The sequence below is a fragment of the Pituophis catenifer genome, unplaced genomic scaffold (genome assembly GCF_029215685.1).
Source record: "Pituophis catenifer annectens isolate HBS135680 unplaced genomic scaffold, rPitCat1.0.hap2 SCAF_1, whole genome shotgun sequence".
NCBI lineage: Eukaryota > Metazoa > Chordata > Lepidosauria > Squamata > Colubridae > Pituophis > Pituophis catenifer.
In genome coordinates, this window is record NW_027256881.1 from 69,069,506 (window position 1) to 69,082,690 (window position 13,185).

General features: G+C 37.7%; 1 protein-coding gene across 1 annotated transcript in view; it reads left to right on the plus strand.

Annotated features, from left to right (window-relative positions):
• The window catches only part of LYST (lysosomal trafficking regulator), a 99,356-nt gene that overhangs the window by 23,988 nt on the left and 62,183 nt on the right, over positions 1 to 13,185 (plus strand). The window contains exons 7-14 of the mRNA XM_070932544.1: positions 533 to 694; positions 1,635 to 1,791; positions 4,240 to 4,466; positions 7,103 to 7,169; positions 8,745 to 8,854; positions 10,084 to 10,507; positions 11,529 to 11,670; positions 12,152 to 12,325. Coding sequence (XP_070788645.1) covers positions 533 to 694; positions 1,635 to 1,791; positions 4,240 to 4,466; positions 7,103 to 7,169; positions 8,745 to 8,854; positions 10,084 to 10,507; positions 11,529 to 11,670; positions 12,152 to 12,325 — 1,463 coding nt within the window. The remainder of the gene's footprint in view (positions 1 to 532; positions 695 to 1,634; positions 1,792 to 4,239; positions 4,467 to 7,102; positions 7,170 to 8,744; positions 8,855 to 10,083; positions 10,508 to 11,528; positions 11,671 to 12,151; positions 12,326 to 13,185) is intronic.

Genomic DNA, 13,185 nt, shown 5'->3' on the forward strand with positions numbered 1-13,185 from the left:
GGATGAGCCCTTTGCAAGAATATAATTGCAAATGGACAGCTGAGAACCAGCATTTAAAAGGGAGTGTAATTCCTTTTAATAAGGTAATTCTGAGGAGAAAGCAAATAATATAAAATAGGACTAATACAAATAACTGCATTGAAAAAAAATAGAAATATATTTCCATAAAGAAGTCTATAAGAGCAAAATAAAAACTGCCAAGGGATAATCAGCACGAATTCTTACTCACAGTGTACTTTTCAATTTCTGATGTAGTGGAAATTGTAGTATCCCTTACCCCAAAGTAATGCAAGAGTGTTTTTACTAATTTTGTAGGTTTTTTAAAAAAATTAAACTATGCATATTATATTAGAATGCAATAGATACATTTAGTTGGAGCACAGCATACAAAAAAAGCCCTTTGAGAAATGAATGTTGATTCTTGTTTTCAGCAACAGTTTACCGTAGAATACAAGTGAGAGCAGAAACTATAGTTGGTTTTGATAGCATTTCCATGAATTAAAAGTGAATAATTATTTGTGCTTAAATTTAGAACATTTGTGTGGAAGATATATTACTTGAAATGAGGGAACAGCTTACTAAAGCTAGAGTAATGGAAACAGAGTTGGTGAAGCCTTTATTTGATTCTTTGCTTCGAGTTGCATTGGGAACATATTTTATTGATCTGGATCGTTCAGAAGAAAAGAAAGAAAAGGTATAACTCGCTCAAATTGCATGTTTCTCATTGTTCGCTTACTTGTCCCAAACCCTGCAGTTATGGGGTTGCTCTTAGGCATGTTGGCATCCTCTTGAAATGGGTAGCATACATATTCTAGCTGAGCTACTATTGTGGTAACTTTGACTAACTTCCAAGATTTCTGCAACAATTTGATTCCTCTTTCGTGTTCTTTTTAAATACAGTCTCATTTTTCAGCAGTTTTGTAAATACCAGTAGCTGGACCAGAATACTGGACTAGATTTTTAGTCTGATCTAGAATGTTTTTTTTTTTTTTTTTTTGGTTAAGTGTGCAAAACAACTGGGCAAGGTAGGATGCATGGTGAACTGAAAGACTAAGCCAGAATGTGAATGTGAATTTCAAAAACATACTAGTCTAAATGCTGCCTTCTCATGTACTTGTTCTGCCTAGTATGAATTCAGAGTCCCCTGTATTTCTGTTTTGTCTGCTGTGTTCTGCATACATTGAATTGAAAATATTAAGGAATGTACTGTGTTTCCCTGAAAATAAGACCCTGTCATATATTTTTTTGAACCTAAAAATAAGTGCTTGGCCTTATTTTCAGGGAAGTCTTATTATTTTGAGGCGCGTAAGATGGGGCTCCTCTTACCATCTTACCTGATTTCCAGATCTGCATTTAAATATTTTCGGGGAGGGCTTATTTTCAGGGGGAGGCTTATTTTAGCGCATGCGCTCAAAAGCCCGATTGAGCTTATTAAGATTGTCTTATTTTTGGGGAAATAGGGTAGGTACCTAATTGGAAGTGGGGGTTAGTATATTTAGACAGATATTTTCTATCCTATTTTACCTGTCAATGTTTCAGCATAGTTCTCAGTGCTATGAAGTCTAGAATCTATGAAAATAGATGATAGTCGAATTTCTAATTGCACATTTTAAACTTCTGTAATATCATGTCAGACCCATCAGTCTGAAAAGGAGCCTGTGTCTCGGCCTGATGAAATATCTGAAGAAGCTGATGAATCACAATGCTATTGCTTTAAATTTTTTGCTGAAGAAAAAGGCTATGATGCTGATAGTGAAAGTAATTCAGATGACAATGAAAGCAAGGATGAAGGCAAGTACTTGAGCTCTGAGTAATCCCTTTTGCACTGAAATAGCAAATTGTATTTTTCCATAGTTGATAATCCTAAAGTCCTTTAGGATACAGACCTGTTCAAGCCTTGTGTAATAGTTTTTTTAAAACTGACTATATTAGACTTTCAACCCCCCCCCCATCCTAGTTCATCATTATAGTTTGCTCTCTGAGTCAGAAATTGAGAGGAATATAAAGGCAACTATACCAGAGTCCTTGAAAATTCTGTAATAGCATTATTATGAAAAAACAGAAGCAGCTACATTATTTCTTCCGTTCTTGTTTGCTTCATAATTTTGTCATTCAAGAATACAACTTGAGTTTTTATTTTTTGTTTATGGGAGCTCCATCTTATAAACCAGTGGTCCCCAAGCTTTCCAGTTGATTTGGGACTTGGGACTGTGTAGAATATTTATTTATTTATTTATTTATTTATTTATTTATTTATTTATTTATTTATTTATTTATTTATTTATTTATTTATTTATTTATTGTTTATATTTATATACCGCCCTTCTCCCGAAGGACTTGGGACGGTGAATAGCCAACAGATAAAACACAAAAAACACAAAATTTAAAAACAGTATTAAAATCCGATTAAATTAATTTGGCCCACAATTAAAAGCACCCCTGTATTAAAACCCATAATTAAACAGTTTAAAAATTAAAACAATTTAAAAGAGTTAGGCCAACCTGGCTTGTTGGAATAAAAACGTCTTTAGGGCATGGCGAAACGTGCGTAGATCCGCCGTATCTCCGGGGGCAGCTCATTCCAGAGGGTAGGTGCCCCCACAGAGAAGACTCTCCCCCGGGGGCCGCCAGTCGGCATTGTTTGACCGACGGCACCCTGAGGAGCCCCTCTCTGTGGGAGCGTACTGGTTGGTGGGAGGCAATCGATGGCAGAAGGCGGTCTCGTAAATACCCGGGTCCTAAGCCATGGAGCGCTCTAAAGGTGGTAACCAATACCTTGAAGCGCACCCGGAAGACCACCGGGAACCAGTGCAGATCGCGTAGGAGAGGGAGTGCCGAGTCGCCCCCATAACCACCTGCGCGGCCGCATTCTGGATCAGTTGGAGTCTCCGGGTGTTCTTCAAGGGGAGCCCCATGTAGAGAGCATTACAGTAGTCCAGACGTGACGTGACGAGAGCATGAGTGACAGTGCGTAAGGCATCCTGATCCAGAAAGGGACGCAACTGGCGGATTAGGCAAACCTGATAAAAAGCCCCCCAGCCACAGCCGTCATATGCTCTTCTAAAGACAGCCATGTATCCAGGAGGACGCCCAAGTTGCGAGCCCTCTCTGTGGGAGCCAATGACTCGCCCCCAATAGTCAGCGATGACCAACTGACTATATCGGGATGCCGGAAGCCACAGCCACTCGGTCTTGGACGGGTTGAGCCTGAGCCTGTTTCTCCCCATCCAGATCCGCACGGCCTCCAGGCACTGGGACATCACATCAAGGGCATCGTTGGGGTGGTCCGGGGTGGAGATGTACAGCTGAGTGTCATCAGCGTACAGATGGCACTTCACCCCAAAACCACGGATGATCTCACCCAGCGGCTTCTCATAAATGTTGAACAAAAGGGGCGAGAGAACTCACCCTTGCGGCACCCCACACACAAGGCGCCTCGAGGTTGATCTCTGTCCCCCTGTCAACACGAACTGCGACCGGTCAGAGAGGAAGGAGGAGAACCACCATAACACGGTGCCCCCTACCCCCAACCCCTCCAATCGGCGCAGCATGATACCATGGTCGATGGTATCAAAAGCCGCTGAGAGATCTAATAGGACCAGGACAGAGGAACAGCCCCTGTCCCAAGCCCTCCAGAGATCATCAACCAATGCGACCAATGCCGTTTCCGTGCTGTACCCAGGCCTGAAGCCCCACTGGAACGGATCTAGATAGATCATTTCCTCCAGGTACCGGGGGAGCTATCGCGCCACCATACTCTCAACAACCTTCGCCACAAAGTGAAGGTTGGAGACTGGACGATAATTTGCTAATACAGCCGGGTCCAGGGAAGGCTTCTTAAGGAGGGGCCTCACCACCGCCTCCTTCAAGGCGGCGGGGAAGTAACACTCACTCAAAGAAGTGTTAATAATCCCCTGGAGCCAGTCTCCTGTAACCTCCCGGGAGGCCAGCACCAACCAGGAGGGACATGGGTCCAATAAACATGTGGCCGTGCTAAGCCTGCCCAGAATCCTGTCCACGTCCTCGGGAGCCACCAGATCAAACTCCTCAATTTGATTTCTAGTCATCCATTCTATTGCCAAGTAATGAACTTTATTGTTGGGTAGCAGGATAAGACACACACACACACACACACACACACACACACACACACACACACACACAAAGGTGGGTAGGGCAAACAGCCTCTGAATAATGGAATTTCCATATATAATGATGTGTCGCTTTTTCTCCCCCCAGGAACAGACATTAAAAGAGAGCAAGTATGTTTTGGCTATTGCAGTGCTCCTAGTGATCTTGCTGAAAATATTATTCAAGGAGAATTGATATATCCTGAACTATGTATGCTGGAATTACATTTACTTTCCGTTGGCAGTCCGAGCCTAGATGTGCTCACTCATGTTTTCCACAGCTTCTTGAAAGTAGTCAGGCTGAAAGAAAAAAATGCAACATTACTAATGGAACAGGTATATGTCCTTGTGGCTGGATTCACACAACCTACTAGGCACAGATACAGCTTGACAAAATCCATCTGTCCCAATCAAAGAAAACACATTATGGTCCTCTGGTTCAGAGTCTCTTAAGCATCAAAATCAACTTTACAAAATCTAGTTGCCCAAAGAAAAAGTGTAATGGCTGAATATTATGTCCTAGTTCTCACAGCGTGCTACAATGCAAATTTGGGGGATTTGTGTTTGAAATTCAGCATTGCTGTCATAACTTGCACCTATTTTCCCTAGACAAGCTGTCTGTTGGCTTGTCCAAGCAAAATGGGAAGGAAAGCTTCTGCTGTTGTCTGGCAGGGCTCTGGTTTTTCTCTCTACTTTGTTTGAATAAGCCAGCTGCCAATTGAGTTCTGATTTTATAGGTTTACCCTTTATGATTTGGACAGCCAAAGCTGAATCACTGTCACGTTTGTTCCCATTTTGCTTGGCTTGTCCAAGCAAATCAAGGGGTGAATCTGGAGCATTGGTTTACAGATGCTAAGCTGGATCACTGGCAGTACTTTCTCATGCTGCTGTAAAGAGCAGGCACCATTCCAAAATACTAGAATTAAAAGTATGAGTGGCTATCTCAACCATCAATAGATTTTAGAAATAACGTAAAACTCAACATTTTTCCTATTAGAAATATGGTTTAAAATTTGGTTCTTTTATTGTTTATTTCCAATAAATTGTTTTATTTTATGAAGTGGGAAGATCCTATCATTGTTTTGTTTACTAAATTTAAATTTAATTATTAAAAGTATATTTCTTGCCCAACTCTAAGCCTAGAGTTTTATTTTTGGAAGTCACTCAAATTTACTAATTAAAGGGGTCACCTCATTGCAAAATTTCAGAAGCCCACTATTAAAACAATGATTGGCTTCTCACAACATTCTGATCAGAAACTGTTTTATCCCTTTTAATCCATATATGGTGTTACGCCAACCTAGCCAATGAATTAAGGTTTTTATCTAGCATACGTTTTGGTTCATTTGAGGACATAATTCAACATGTTAGTGATGAAGAGCTTAAAACTTGACTGGCACTAGGTTGTTCATGCTGTAAGAGTTGATGGAGAAATATTCTTGTGTTGATGGGAACAAAAAAAAATGGCCCTTCAGTAACCATATTTAAGCTATAAAAATGTTCTGCCTTGGGATATCAGACATTGGTTTTCATTGTCTGACTTTCTATTTGCAAAAGATGTTCACTTCACAGGGAATATAAATTTGAGTTGAGGTTCTGTTTTCCATTGTATCTCCTGTTTTACCAGATGATGTGGATAATTTTTGTTTATTATTTTATACATGATTTTAGTTGTGGGTTATGTTGTGTAAAGTTGTGGACACCGTTAGAATAGAAGATAACCCATATATTGCTTTTATATTCATATTTCTGTTGTTCATGAATTGCTTGGACAGAAGATGCAAGAGAGATATTTCTACAAAGCCTAGAAAAAAGGGGAATCAATTGACAATTTGAGAAACCTTCAGCATTTCAGCCTTCAAGGAATCCTTATCCTAAGGCTCCCATATCTCATGCAATTGTCATTTTCTGCTTTAGGAGAATAATTAGTAAACATGTTCTTATGACAAGGAAGGAATGTGCTAATCAAAGCATTCCAAGAATGGTTTGTTTCTGGAAGTGAGTCTTCTGGAACACTAAGTAATCCATTGTGTTCTAAATGTTCATAATGTTAATCCATTGGGTTCTGGATCACAGATGACTCTTTTTTGTAGAGAGTTCACTTCCAAAAATAGAGAAACCATCTCTGAAATCAGGCTGTTCCAGAACTGAAATATTCCATCAAACAGTGGAATGTCATTCAAATATCAGGTTAATATTTGGTTTCAAATTCCTCCTGCTGCTAACTAGAAATGATTGCTACTCCTAGTTTAACTGACACACCTGACCTTAGGGAGGACTTAAAGCACATTTAAAGGACTTTGTTGGATAAGGAGTCAAATGATAATGCACATTATTCTATTGTTCATTTGGATGGCTTTATTATGTTGGGTAAACGAAGTCACTGCATGTCTATATGGAGATTCTCAGTCATCCAGGTCATGGTTTCCAAAGGTGCTTTTTCAAAACATCTTCAAGGAAAAACAAAGAAAGTCCAGTTGCCCTTTGAAAAAGTACCTTTGGGAGGTCACTGTCCAGGCTTATCTCATGTCTATTCATATACCCATCAACCTTACATTAAATAGAGACACAGACATTCTTAACAGGCATGGAAATAAAAGATTGGGAATAAATGTGGGAATAATGGATGAGACCATTTGCTATGAAAACACTGTGTTGATGGAAAATTTAGAATTTAGAGAAGAGGTGTGAACAAGAGCAAATTGTTTCACATGTTAGATGTTTATATATCTAGACTACAGTCTATGCATCTTATAACTTGGCAATGAGCTTGATAATGTGAAAACATAATTATGAATTTGAGGAAAAAGAGGGCAATACAAGGGTTTAGTTAAAAATACATTGGAACATTGGGGCTGGGGTTGTTACTCATTTAACTGTAAAATATTGCTGGACAGTACTTCCCCATCACTGCTGGATATTTTATTAATTCATGATGAGTATAATTCTTTTTTATCTTGGTTGGTTTATAGGGAGCTGTAAAGAGCCTTCTGGGAGGATTCCTCCATGTATTGACACAAACAGATTCCTGTTTTCATGGTGAGTTGTATATAAAAATGGATATTTCCTTTTGATTTGCTTTAACACTTGGCAGCTACGCTTCTGATACAAATGAATAGACCTGCATTTTGAAATGCTAGATGTTCTTACTCAGTTACATATTTTCAGTATATTCTTCTAATATGAGCAACAGTCTAGCAAAGCTAAGCATTTTATTGGGTTATGTGAGAGAACATTACAGTAATAAGGTAAACTCCTAATGAAATACTGAGATTTAAATGTGCTTTCTTCTGTTGGATTATATACAGCTTTTGTCTGTAAATGAGCATTTAACTTCATATTTGCTCCAGGATAATGATTAGATTAGGTGTGAAAGAAATTACTCAATTCGTAAACTATTTGTTCAAACTCTCTCCGTCCTATTTCATATTCTAATGGGTTTCAGAAGAGAACCAGTTTTAATCTTCAATTTTAAAAAAGATATATAACCATGGGAGGGGAATCATCACTCTTAGGTAATAGCCTCTATTATATTAGATACAGAATCGATAACATTCTGTATTGATTTTTTTTCTGGTTTGATAAATCTCTTCAGATAAATAGGTAGATATTTTAAAACTCATATAAGGACAATGAAATAAATGACATTAATTCAAGAAAAAATGATGTTCATATATATTGTCTTCATAATATATTATTTACTGTATAATCATGTGGCTTCAGTTGCCTGTCTTGACTGGGAAATTACATTTTGTATAGATTATTTTACTTATTCTCTGTAAAGTTTTGATTTTGCTTCAGTTCTACTTATTTTACCATAGGTTTGGGTAGAGTATAGGTATGAAAGCAGTCTGGCTTTCCTCACAATGTTGTTTAAGATAGAGGGTCTAGTATCTCCCTCGGGGGAATCTATATCTCAATCTATATCACATTTGAGGTGAAAACTATTATCAGTTATAGAGTTCCCACAAGCAAAAGATGCTGAATATAATATATAGTATTATTTGTAGCTATTGGAAGTTGCTTTGCCTTTGTTATTCCTAATGTAACCCAAAGGGCTTAAAATACACTTGCCCTTTCTTGTGCATATTGTCATCGCTATGACACCATATTTATTTACATTTGTACATTGTTATTAGGTGGGGGAAAAATATCTTCTAGAGCAGGGTGGGCAAATGTGGCCCTTTTACAACCTGTGGACTTCAACTCTCAGAATTCCTGAGACGGTTGGCTTGGCTGTCTCAGGAATTCTGGGAGTTGAAGTCCACAGGTTGTAAAAGGGCCACATTTGCCCACCCCTGTTCTAGAGCAGCAAGTCTTTGTGCTCGTGATTACACACCAGAAATTGTAGCAGTGAACAAAGAGCAGATGGATATGAAGCAAGATACTTCTTCCTAATCACAAGTCTATGTAGTTGTTTTCAGTTATTTCCTCTGATGTAAGAAAAAAAAAATCCAGCAATGTAGAGATTGCTTCTGGGACAAATAAGAAAAGAAGCCTAGAAGCCATACTGAGTCGTTTATTAGATTAAATTCGTTGGATTGCACCCTATTTTTAACAGATTTAACAGAGTTTAATAGGGAATAATTTTAAAACTATGATTCTGCTTTTCAGAATGTCAGAAAATATTAGTGGATCTGCTGGTTTCTCTGATGAGCTCAAGCACATCTTCAGAAGAGCTCACACTTCTTCTAAGGATCTTTTTAGAAAAAACACCTGCTACGGTAAGATTATAACAGTAAAAGGGAAGTACTTTGAATTGAAGTTAATTATTGATTTAATATTTGTGTTTTATTACTAAGATTGTCAAATTAACATTTTATCCTTTAATTCGGGAGTCCCTAACCCCTGGGCCGTGGCCTGGTGCCAGGCCGCTGCCCATTCGGAACCAAACCGTGCAGCGGCAGGCAAGTACATGTGTGCGCAGCTCTACTTGTGCAAGCAGCATGCTTGCGTGCACAGCTCCATTTGTGCATGTGCTTGCCACCTGCCACTCACACAAACCATCTCCTCTCCCCCCCACCATCAGTTTGCCAAGCGAGAAAGGTTGGAGACCGCTGCTGTAACTGAAATATATTAACAGTTTGTATAGATTTGAGTATTTTTTTTTTTTGTTAGAAATTTAGGGAAAAGTAGCCAGGGAAGGTAATTTGATGGCTTGAAAATAGTGTTTTAAAGATTATTATTATAGTTTATGTTTGTTACTTTCATCATAGGGGGAAATAACACTTCTGGTTAAAAATAGTTTCAGCAATATAAATTTCAGACATAAGATTATACCCTAATCTTATGGTTGTGCATTGATGGAGGGGTTTTTGGTGGTGATAAGATAGGTAGATAGCAATGATGGGAAGATAGCACATGGGTAAATCCCAAACATCCATTCATTGGACAGCAAACTGGTTCCCTTCTTACTATACTTTCTAGATTTCCAGGATATCCTCTGTTTATCCTGCCCTGCTTTTCTTCTGGACAGGACAATCCATATAGGGTTTATATGGGAATATTCATCTATTGCAGTGATTCTTAATCTTTTCTTCATCACAGATTCCCTTTAAATATCTTTTGTGGTCATAGACCATGGCCATGGGCCACAAGACTTAATTCAATATTTAAATAATAACATTTTTTCAAGCCTTAGTGGATCCCCTGTGATGACATCATGGCCCTCCAGAGATCCACGGACAACAGGTTGAGAACCACTGATCTATTGTTTTATTTTCTCAGAATGCCTCTGTATTCTGTCTGAAGTTCAGAAACTCTGTTAGAAATAGATTATGCTTCAGGGTTGTGCTTAATTTTGTAGTATGCATCTATTAATTTGTTTAAAAAAACTTTTTAGAAAGTGAGCAGGAGCTTTCAGCAGACACATTGACACTTATAAGTGTTGCGTTAGGGAGCCAAATATGTGGTATAATGACCATTTGTTAATTATTTTGTTCATTTCTTTTAGGGTATCCTCCTTAAAGGAATCCTAAAGATTTTGGAGGCAAATACCAGGATGAGGCCTTTACAGCATATCGTATTTCCTTTGCGCCAAATTCCAAGTTTAGGAAGCAGCCCTTGCCAAAAATCAGCCCCTACATTCGGCAGCAAAACTGTAGCATTACTAAGGCGAGCAAAATTAGTCCAGTCAAAGAAAGAACCAGAGGGTGAGAGTTTGCCACACCATCTTCTCTCTCCATGGCATGTGGCTCCAGTCCATTTACCTCTGGTGGGACAAAACTGTTGGCCACATATGTCTGAAGGATTCAGTATCTCGTTGTGGTTTAGTGCTGAATGTATTCTCAGAGGAAGCAGTTCCTTGGAGAAAGGCAAAAAAATGAAAAGAAGGAGCAAGTCACTAATATCACATGAAAGCAGTTTTGATGAAGCAGGTAAGTCACACATGTAAAGCTGTGGAAATTATTAAAAATATCTATATGACTGTTCCTCTGAGTGTTGAAGAGAATTAAACATTAAAACGATTATAAACTGCAAAAAAAACAACATGTACTAAAAGAAAAAGAAACAGCACCAAATATGAAAAAATTCAAAACAGTGACAAGTATCTACACCTTCCATACTTCCTGATCTCATCCTTGGGCAGACAGTCAGATCTTAAGCACCTTCTGGAAGGCCAACAGGCTTGGTATCAAGCCATTCTCAGGTGGTAAGGTATTTCATAGGGCAGGTACCATACAAAAGGGCACATTTTCTGGGTCCCACAAAATAACAGGGACTTTTGCTTAATTTTATATATTGCTTATTAATTTTGATGAGGGCTGAGATTAAGTTCTGTTACTTAATATTATTAGCTTTGAGGAAGCTAATTTTGGCATGGTTAGTCTTTTTTATCAGTTTTTTTTGATATATTTGTACTTAGTGCTATAAAGATTTAAATTATTGGTACAGAAAACAAAACATTGCATTTTTGCTTGAAACCTGTTAATCATAGCTTTAAGTTAATACTTCATATATGACTGCAGTTTGATCTGCATGGTCTTTAATACTTTTCACAATTTTAATTTTATGTACTCTTTCTAAATCAGTTTGGATGAGGATGTAGAAGCATAATCACCTTCCTTTGGAGGCATTCTCATTTTTCTTTTAATTGGCTCCTATATTAATATTTATATTAATATTGTTTTTAATCCTTAGTAAAAAAAAAAACCACTGCAACAATTTCATTCTTTGTTATTTATACAATTGTTACTTTGTTACTTATACAGCTGTTCTAAACTTGGCTTAATTTTTTTCCAAATTATGAGAAATACGAAATGAAATGCTCCTGTGCATAATACTTCTGCATGTCTATATGTTAAATTTCAAAATAAACCAAAGTTCCAGATTCTTCTCTTTTCTGGAATAATATTCTGATTAATGATATGCTAGTTTTATAATTGTTATGTGTTACAGAAGAAAGCAAACCTGGACTTGATTACCTCAATTTGGGAGACAAACTTCTTGAAGATGGCAACCTTCATATATTTTCACTGGGCTCCAAAGCATTGATGATACAAGTCTGGGCTAATGTGAACTCAGGAGCTTTCACATTTCGGTACCATTATCTTATTTTAGAGATGAAAAACATGCATTTGAACAGTTTATTTATGCCATTTATCATCAGGGATTTGCTATAACATCCAATGATATGATGCCATGTTCTGTACTTTTATATACCCTGATTTTATCATATTGCATCGAGTTCAAACAATGAGTCAAGCACAATGGGTAAAATGATATTTCTGCTTAATCAATTTAACTGGTTGCATTTGTGTTTTACTAACCCTAGAAACCAGTTGGATGAAAATAGTGCTTTATAACATTAATAAAGTGGCATATACAATAGAGTTGCAGCTTCTAGAAAAATAAGTTGGTCCATTGTTAAAAGTGTATATCAGATTCCTGTGTTACGCCTTGGATCAATAAAGCACATGATAGAATAACATAAGCAAAGTAGTACTGGGAAAGGGGTAATATATATTTTGAAAGATATTTTGATAACTTTTTAGTGATTTTCCTCTTTTTTATTTTCATAGTATGTGTATGGATCCAAATGATGAAATGAAAGCTGGATTATTAGCACAAGCTGAAACACCAGAGAATACCTTCCTTGTAGGCAAATGGCAGCATTTGGCCCTAACCTACACTGAACAACCAGAAAACAAGAAAAATATCCATGGAACTCTCTCTTTATGGATTTGTGGTCAGAGGTATGCTTTTCCAAGATTATAAATAATATACAGGTAGTCCTCACTTTACGACTACAATTGAGCCCAAAATTTATGTTGCTAAGTGAAAAAGTCAGTTTTGCCCCACGACTTTTTGCCACATTTGTTAAGTAAATCACTGTAGTTCTTAAATTAGTAACACGGTTATTAAGCGAATCTGGCTTCCCCATTGACTTTGCTTGTCAGAAGGTCACAAAAGAAGATCACATGTCTCCGGGACACTGCAACTGTCATAAGTATGAACCAATTGCCAAGCAATGTAAATCATGTAACTATGGGCGTGCTTCAATGGTCGTAAGTGTGAAAAATGGTCATAAGTCACTTTTTCCAGTGCAGTTGTATCTTAGAACTGTCACTAAATGAACTATTGTAAGTCAAGGACTACCTGTATACATATAACTAAGGAGATCATGGGAAGCCTTGTCTATTCTTTTAAGATCTGATTTAAAAAATAACATTTTCTTTGAAAAGGTTTTGCTTGTCATTCAAAAAGCTTTGAAGAACTATTAGGCTATTGCTTAACGTACTGTAAGCCGTCCTGAGTCTCCGGAGAAGGGCGGCATATAAATCAAATTAAAAAAAAAAGAACTGAAGAAGCTTCATGGATGAGAAGCAAAATATTTTCAAAGAAACACCAAGAAAGTCTAGTGGCCTTTTGGGAAAAGCACCTTTGGGACAACCATGACCTGGATGATTGAGGATCTCCATGGACAACTTTTCAAATGGTTTATAATTTTACAGGTCTTCAGTATACAGTCATGGCCGTAAATGTTGCACCCCTGAAATTTTTTCAGAAAATGAAGTATTTCTCACAGAAAAGTACTGCAGTAACACATGTTTTG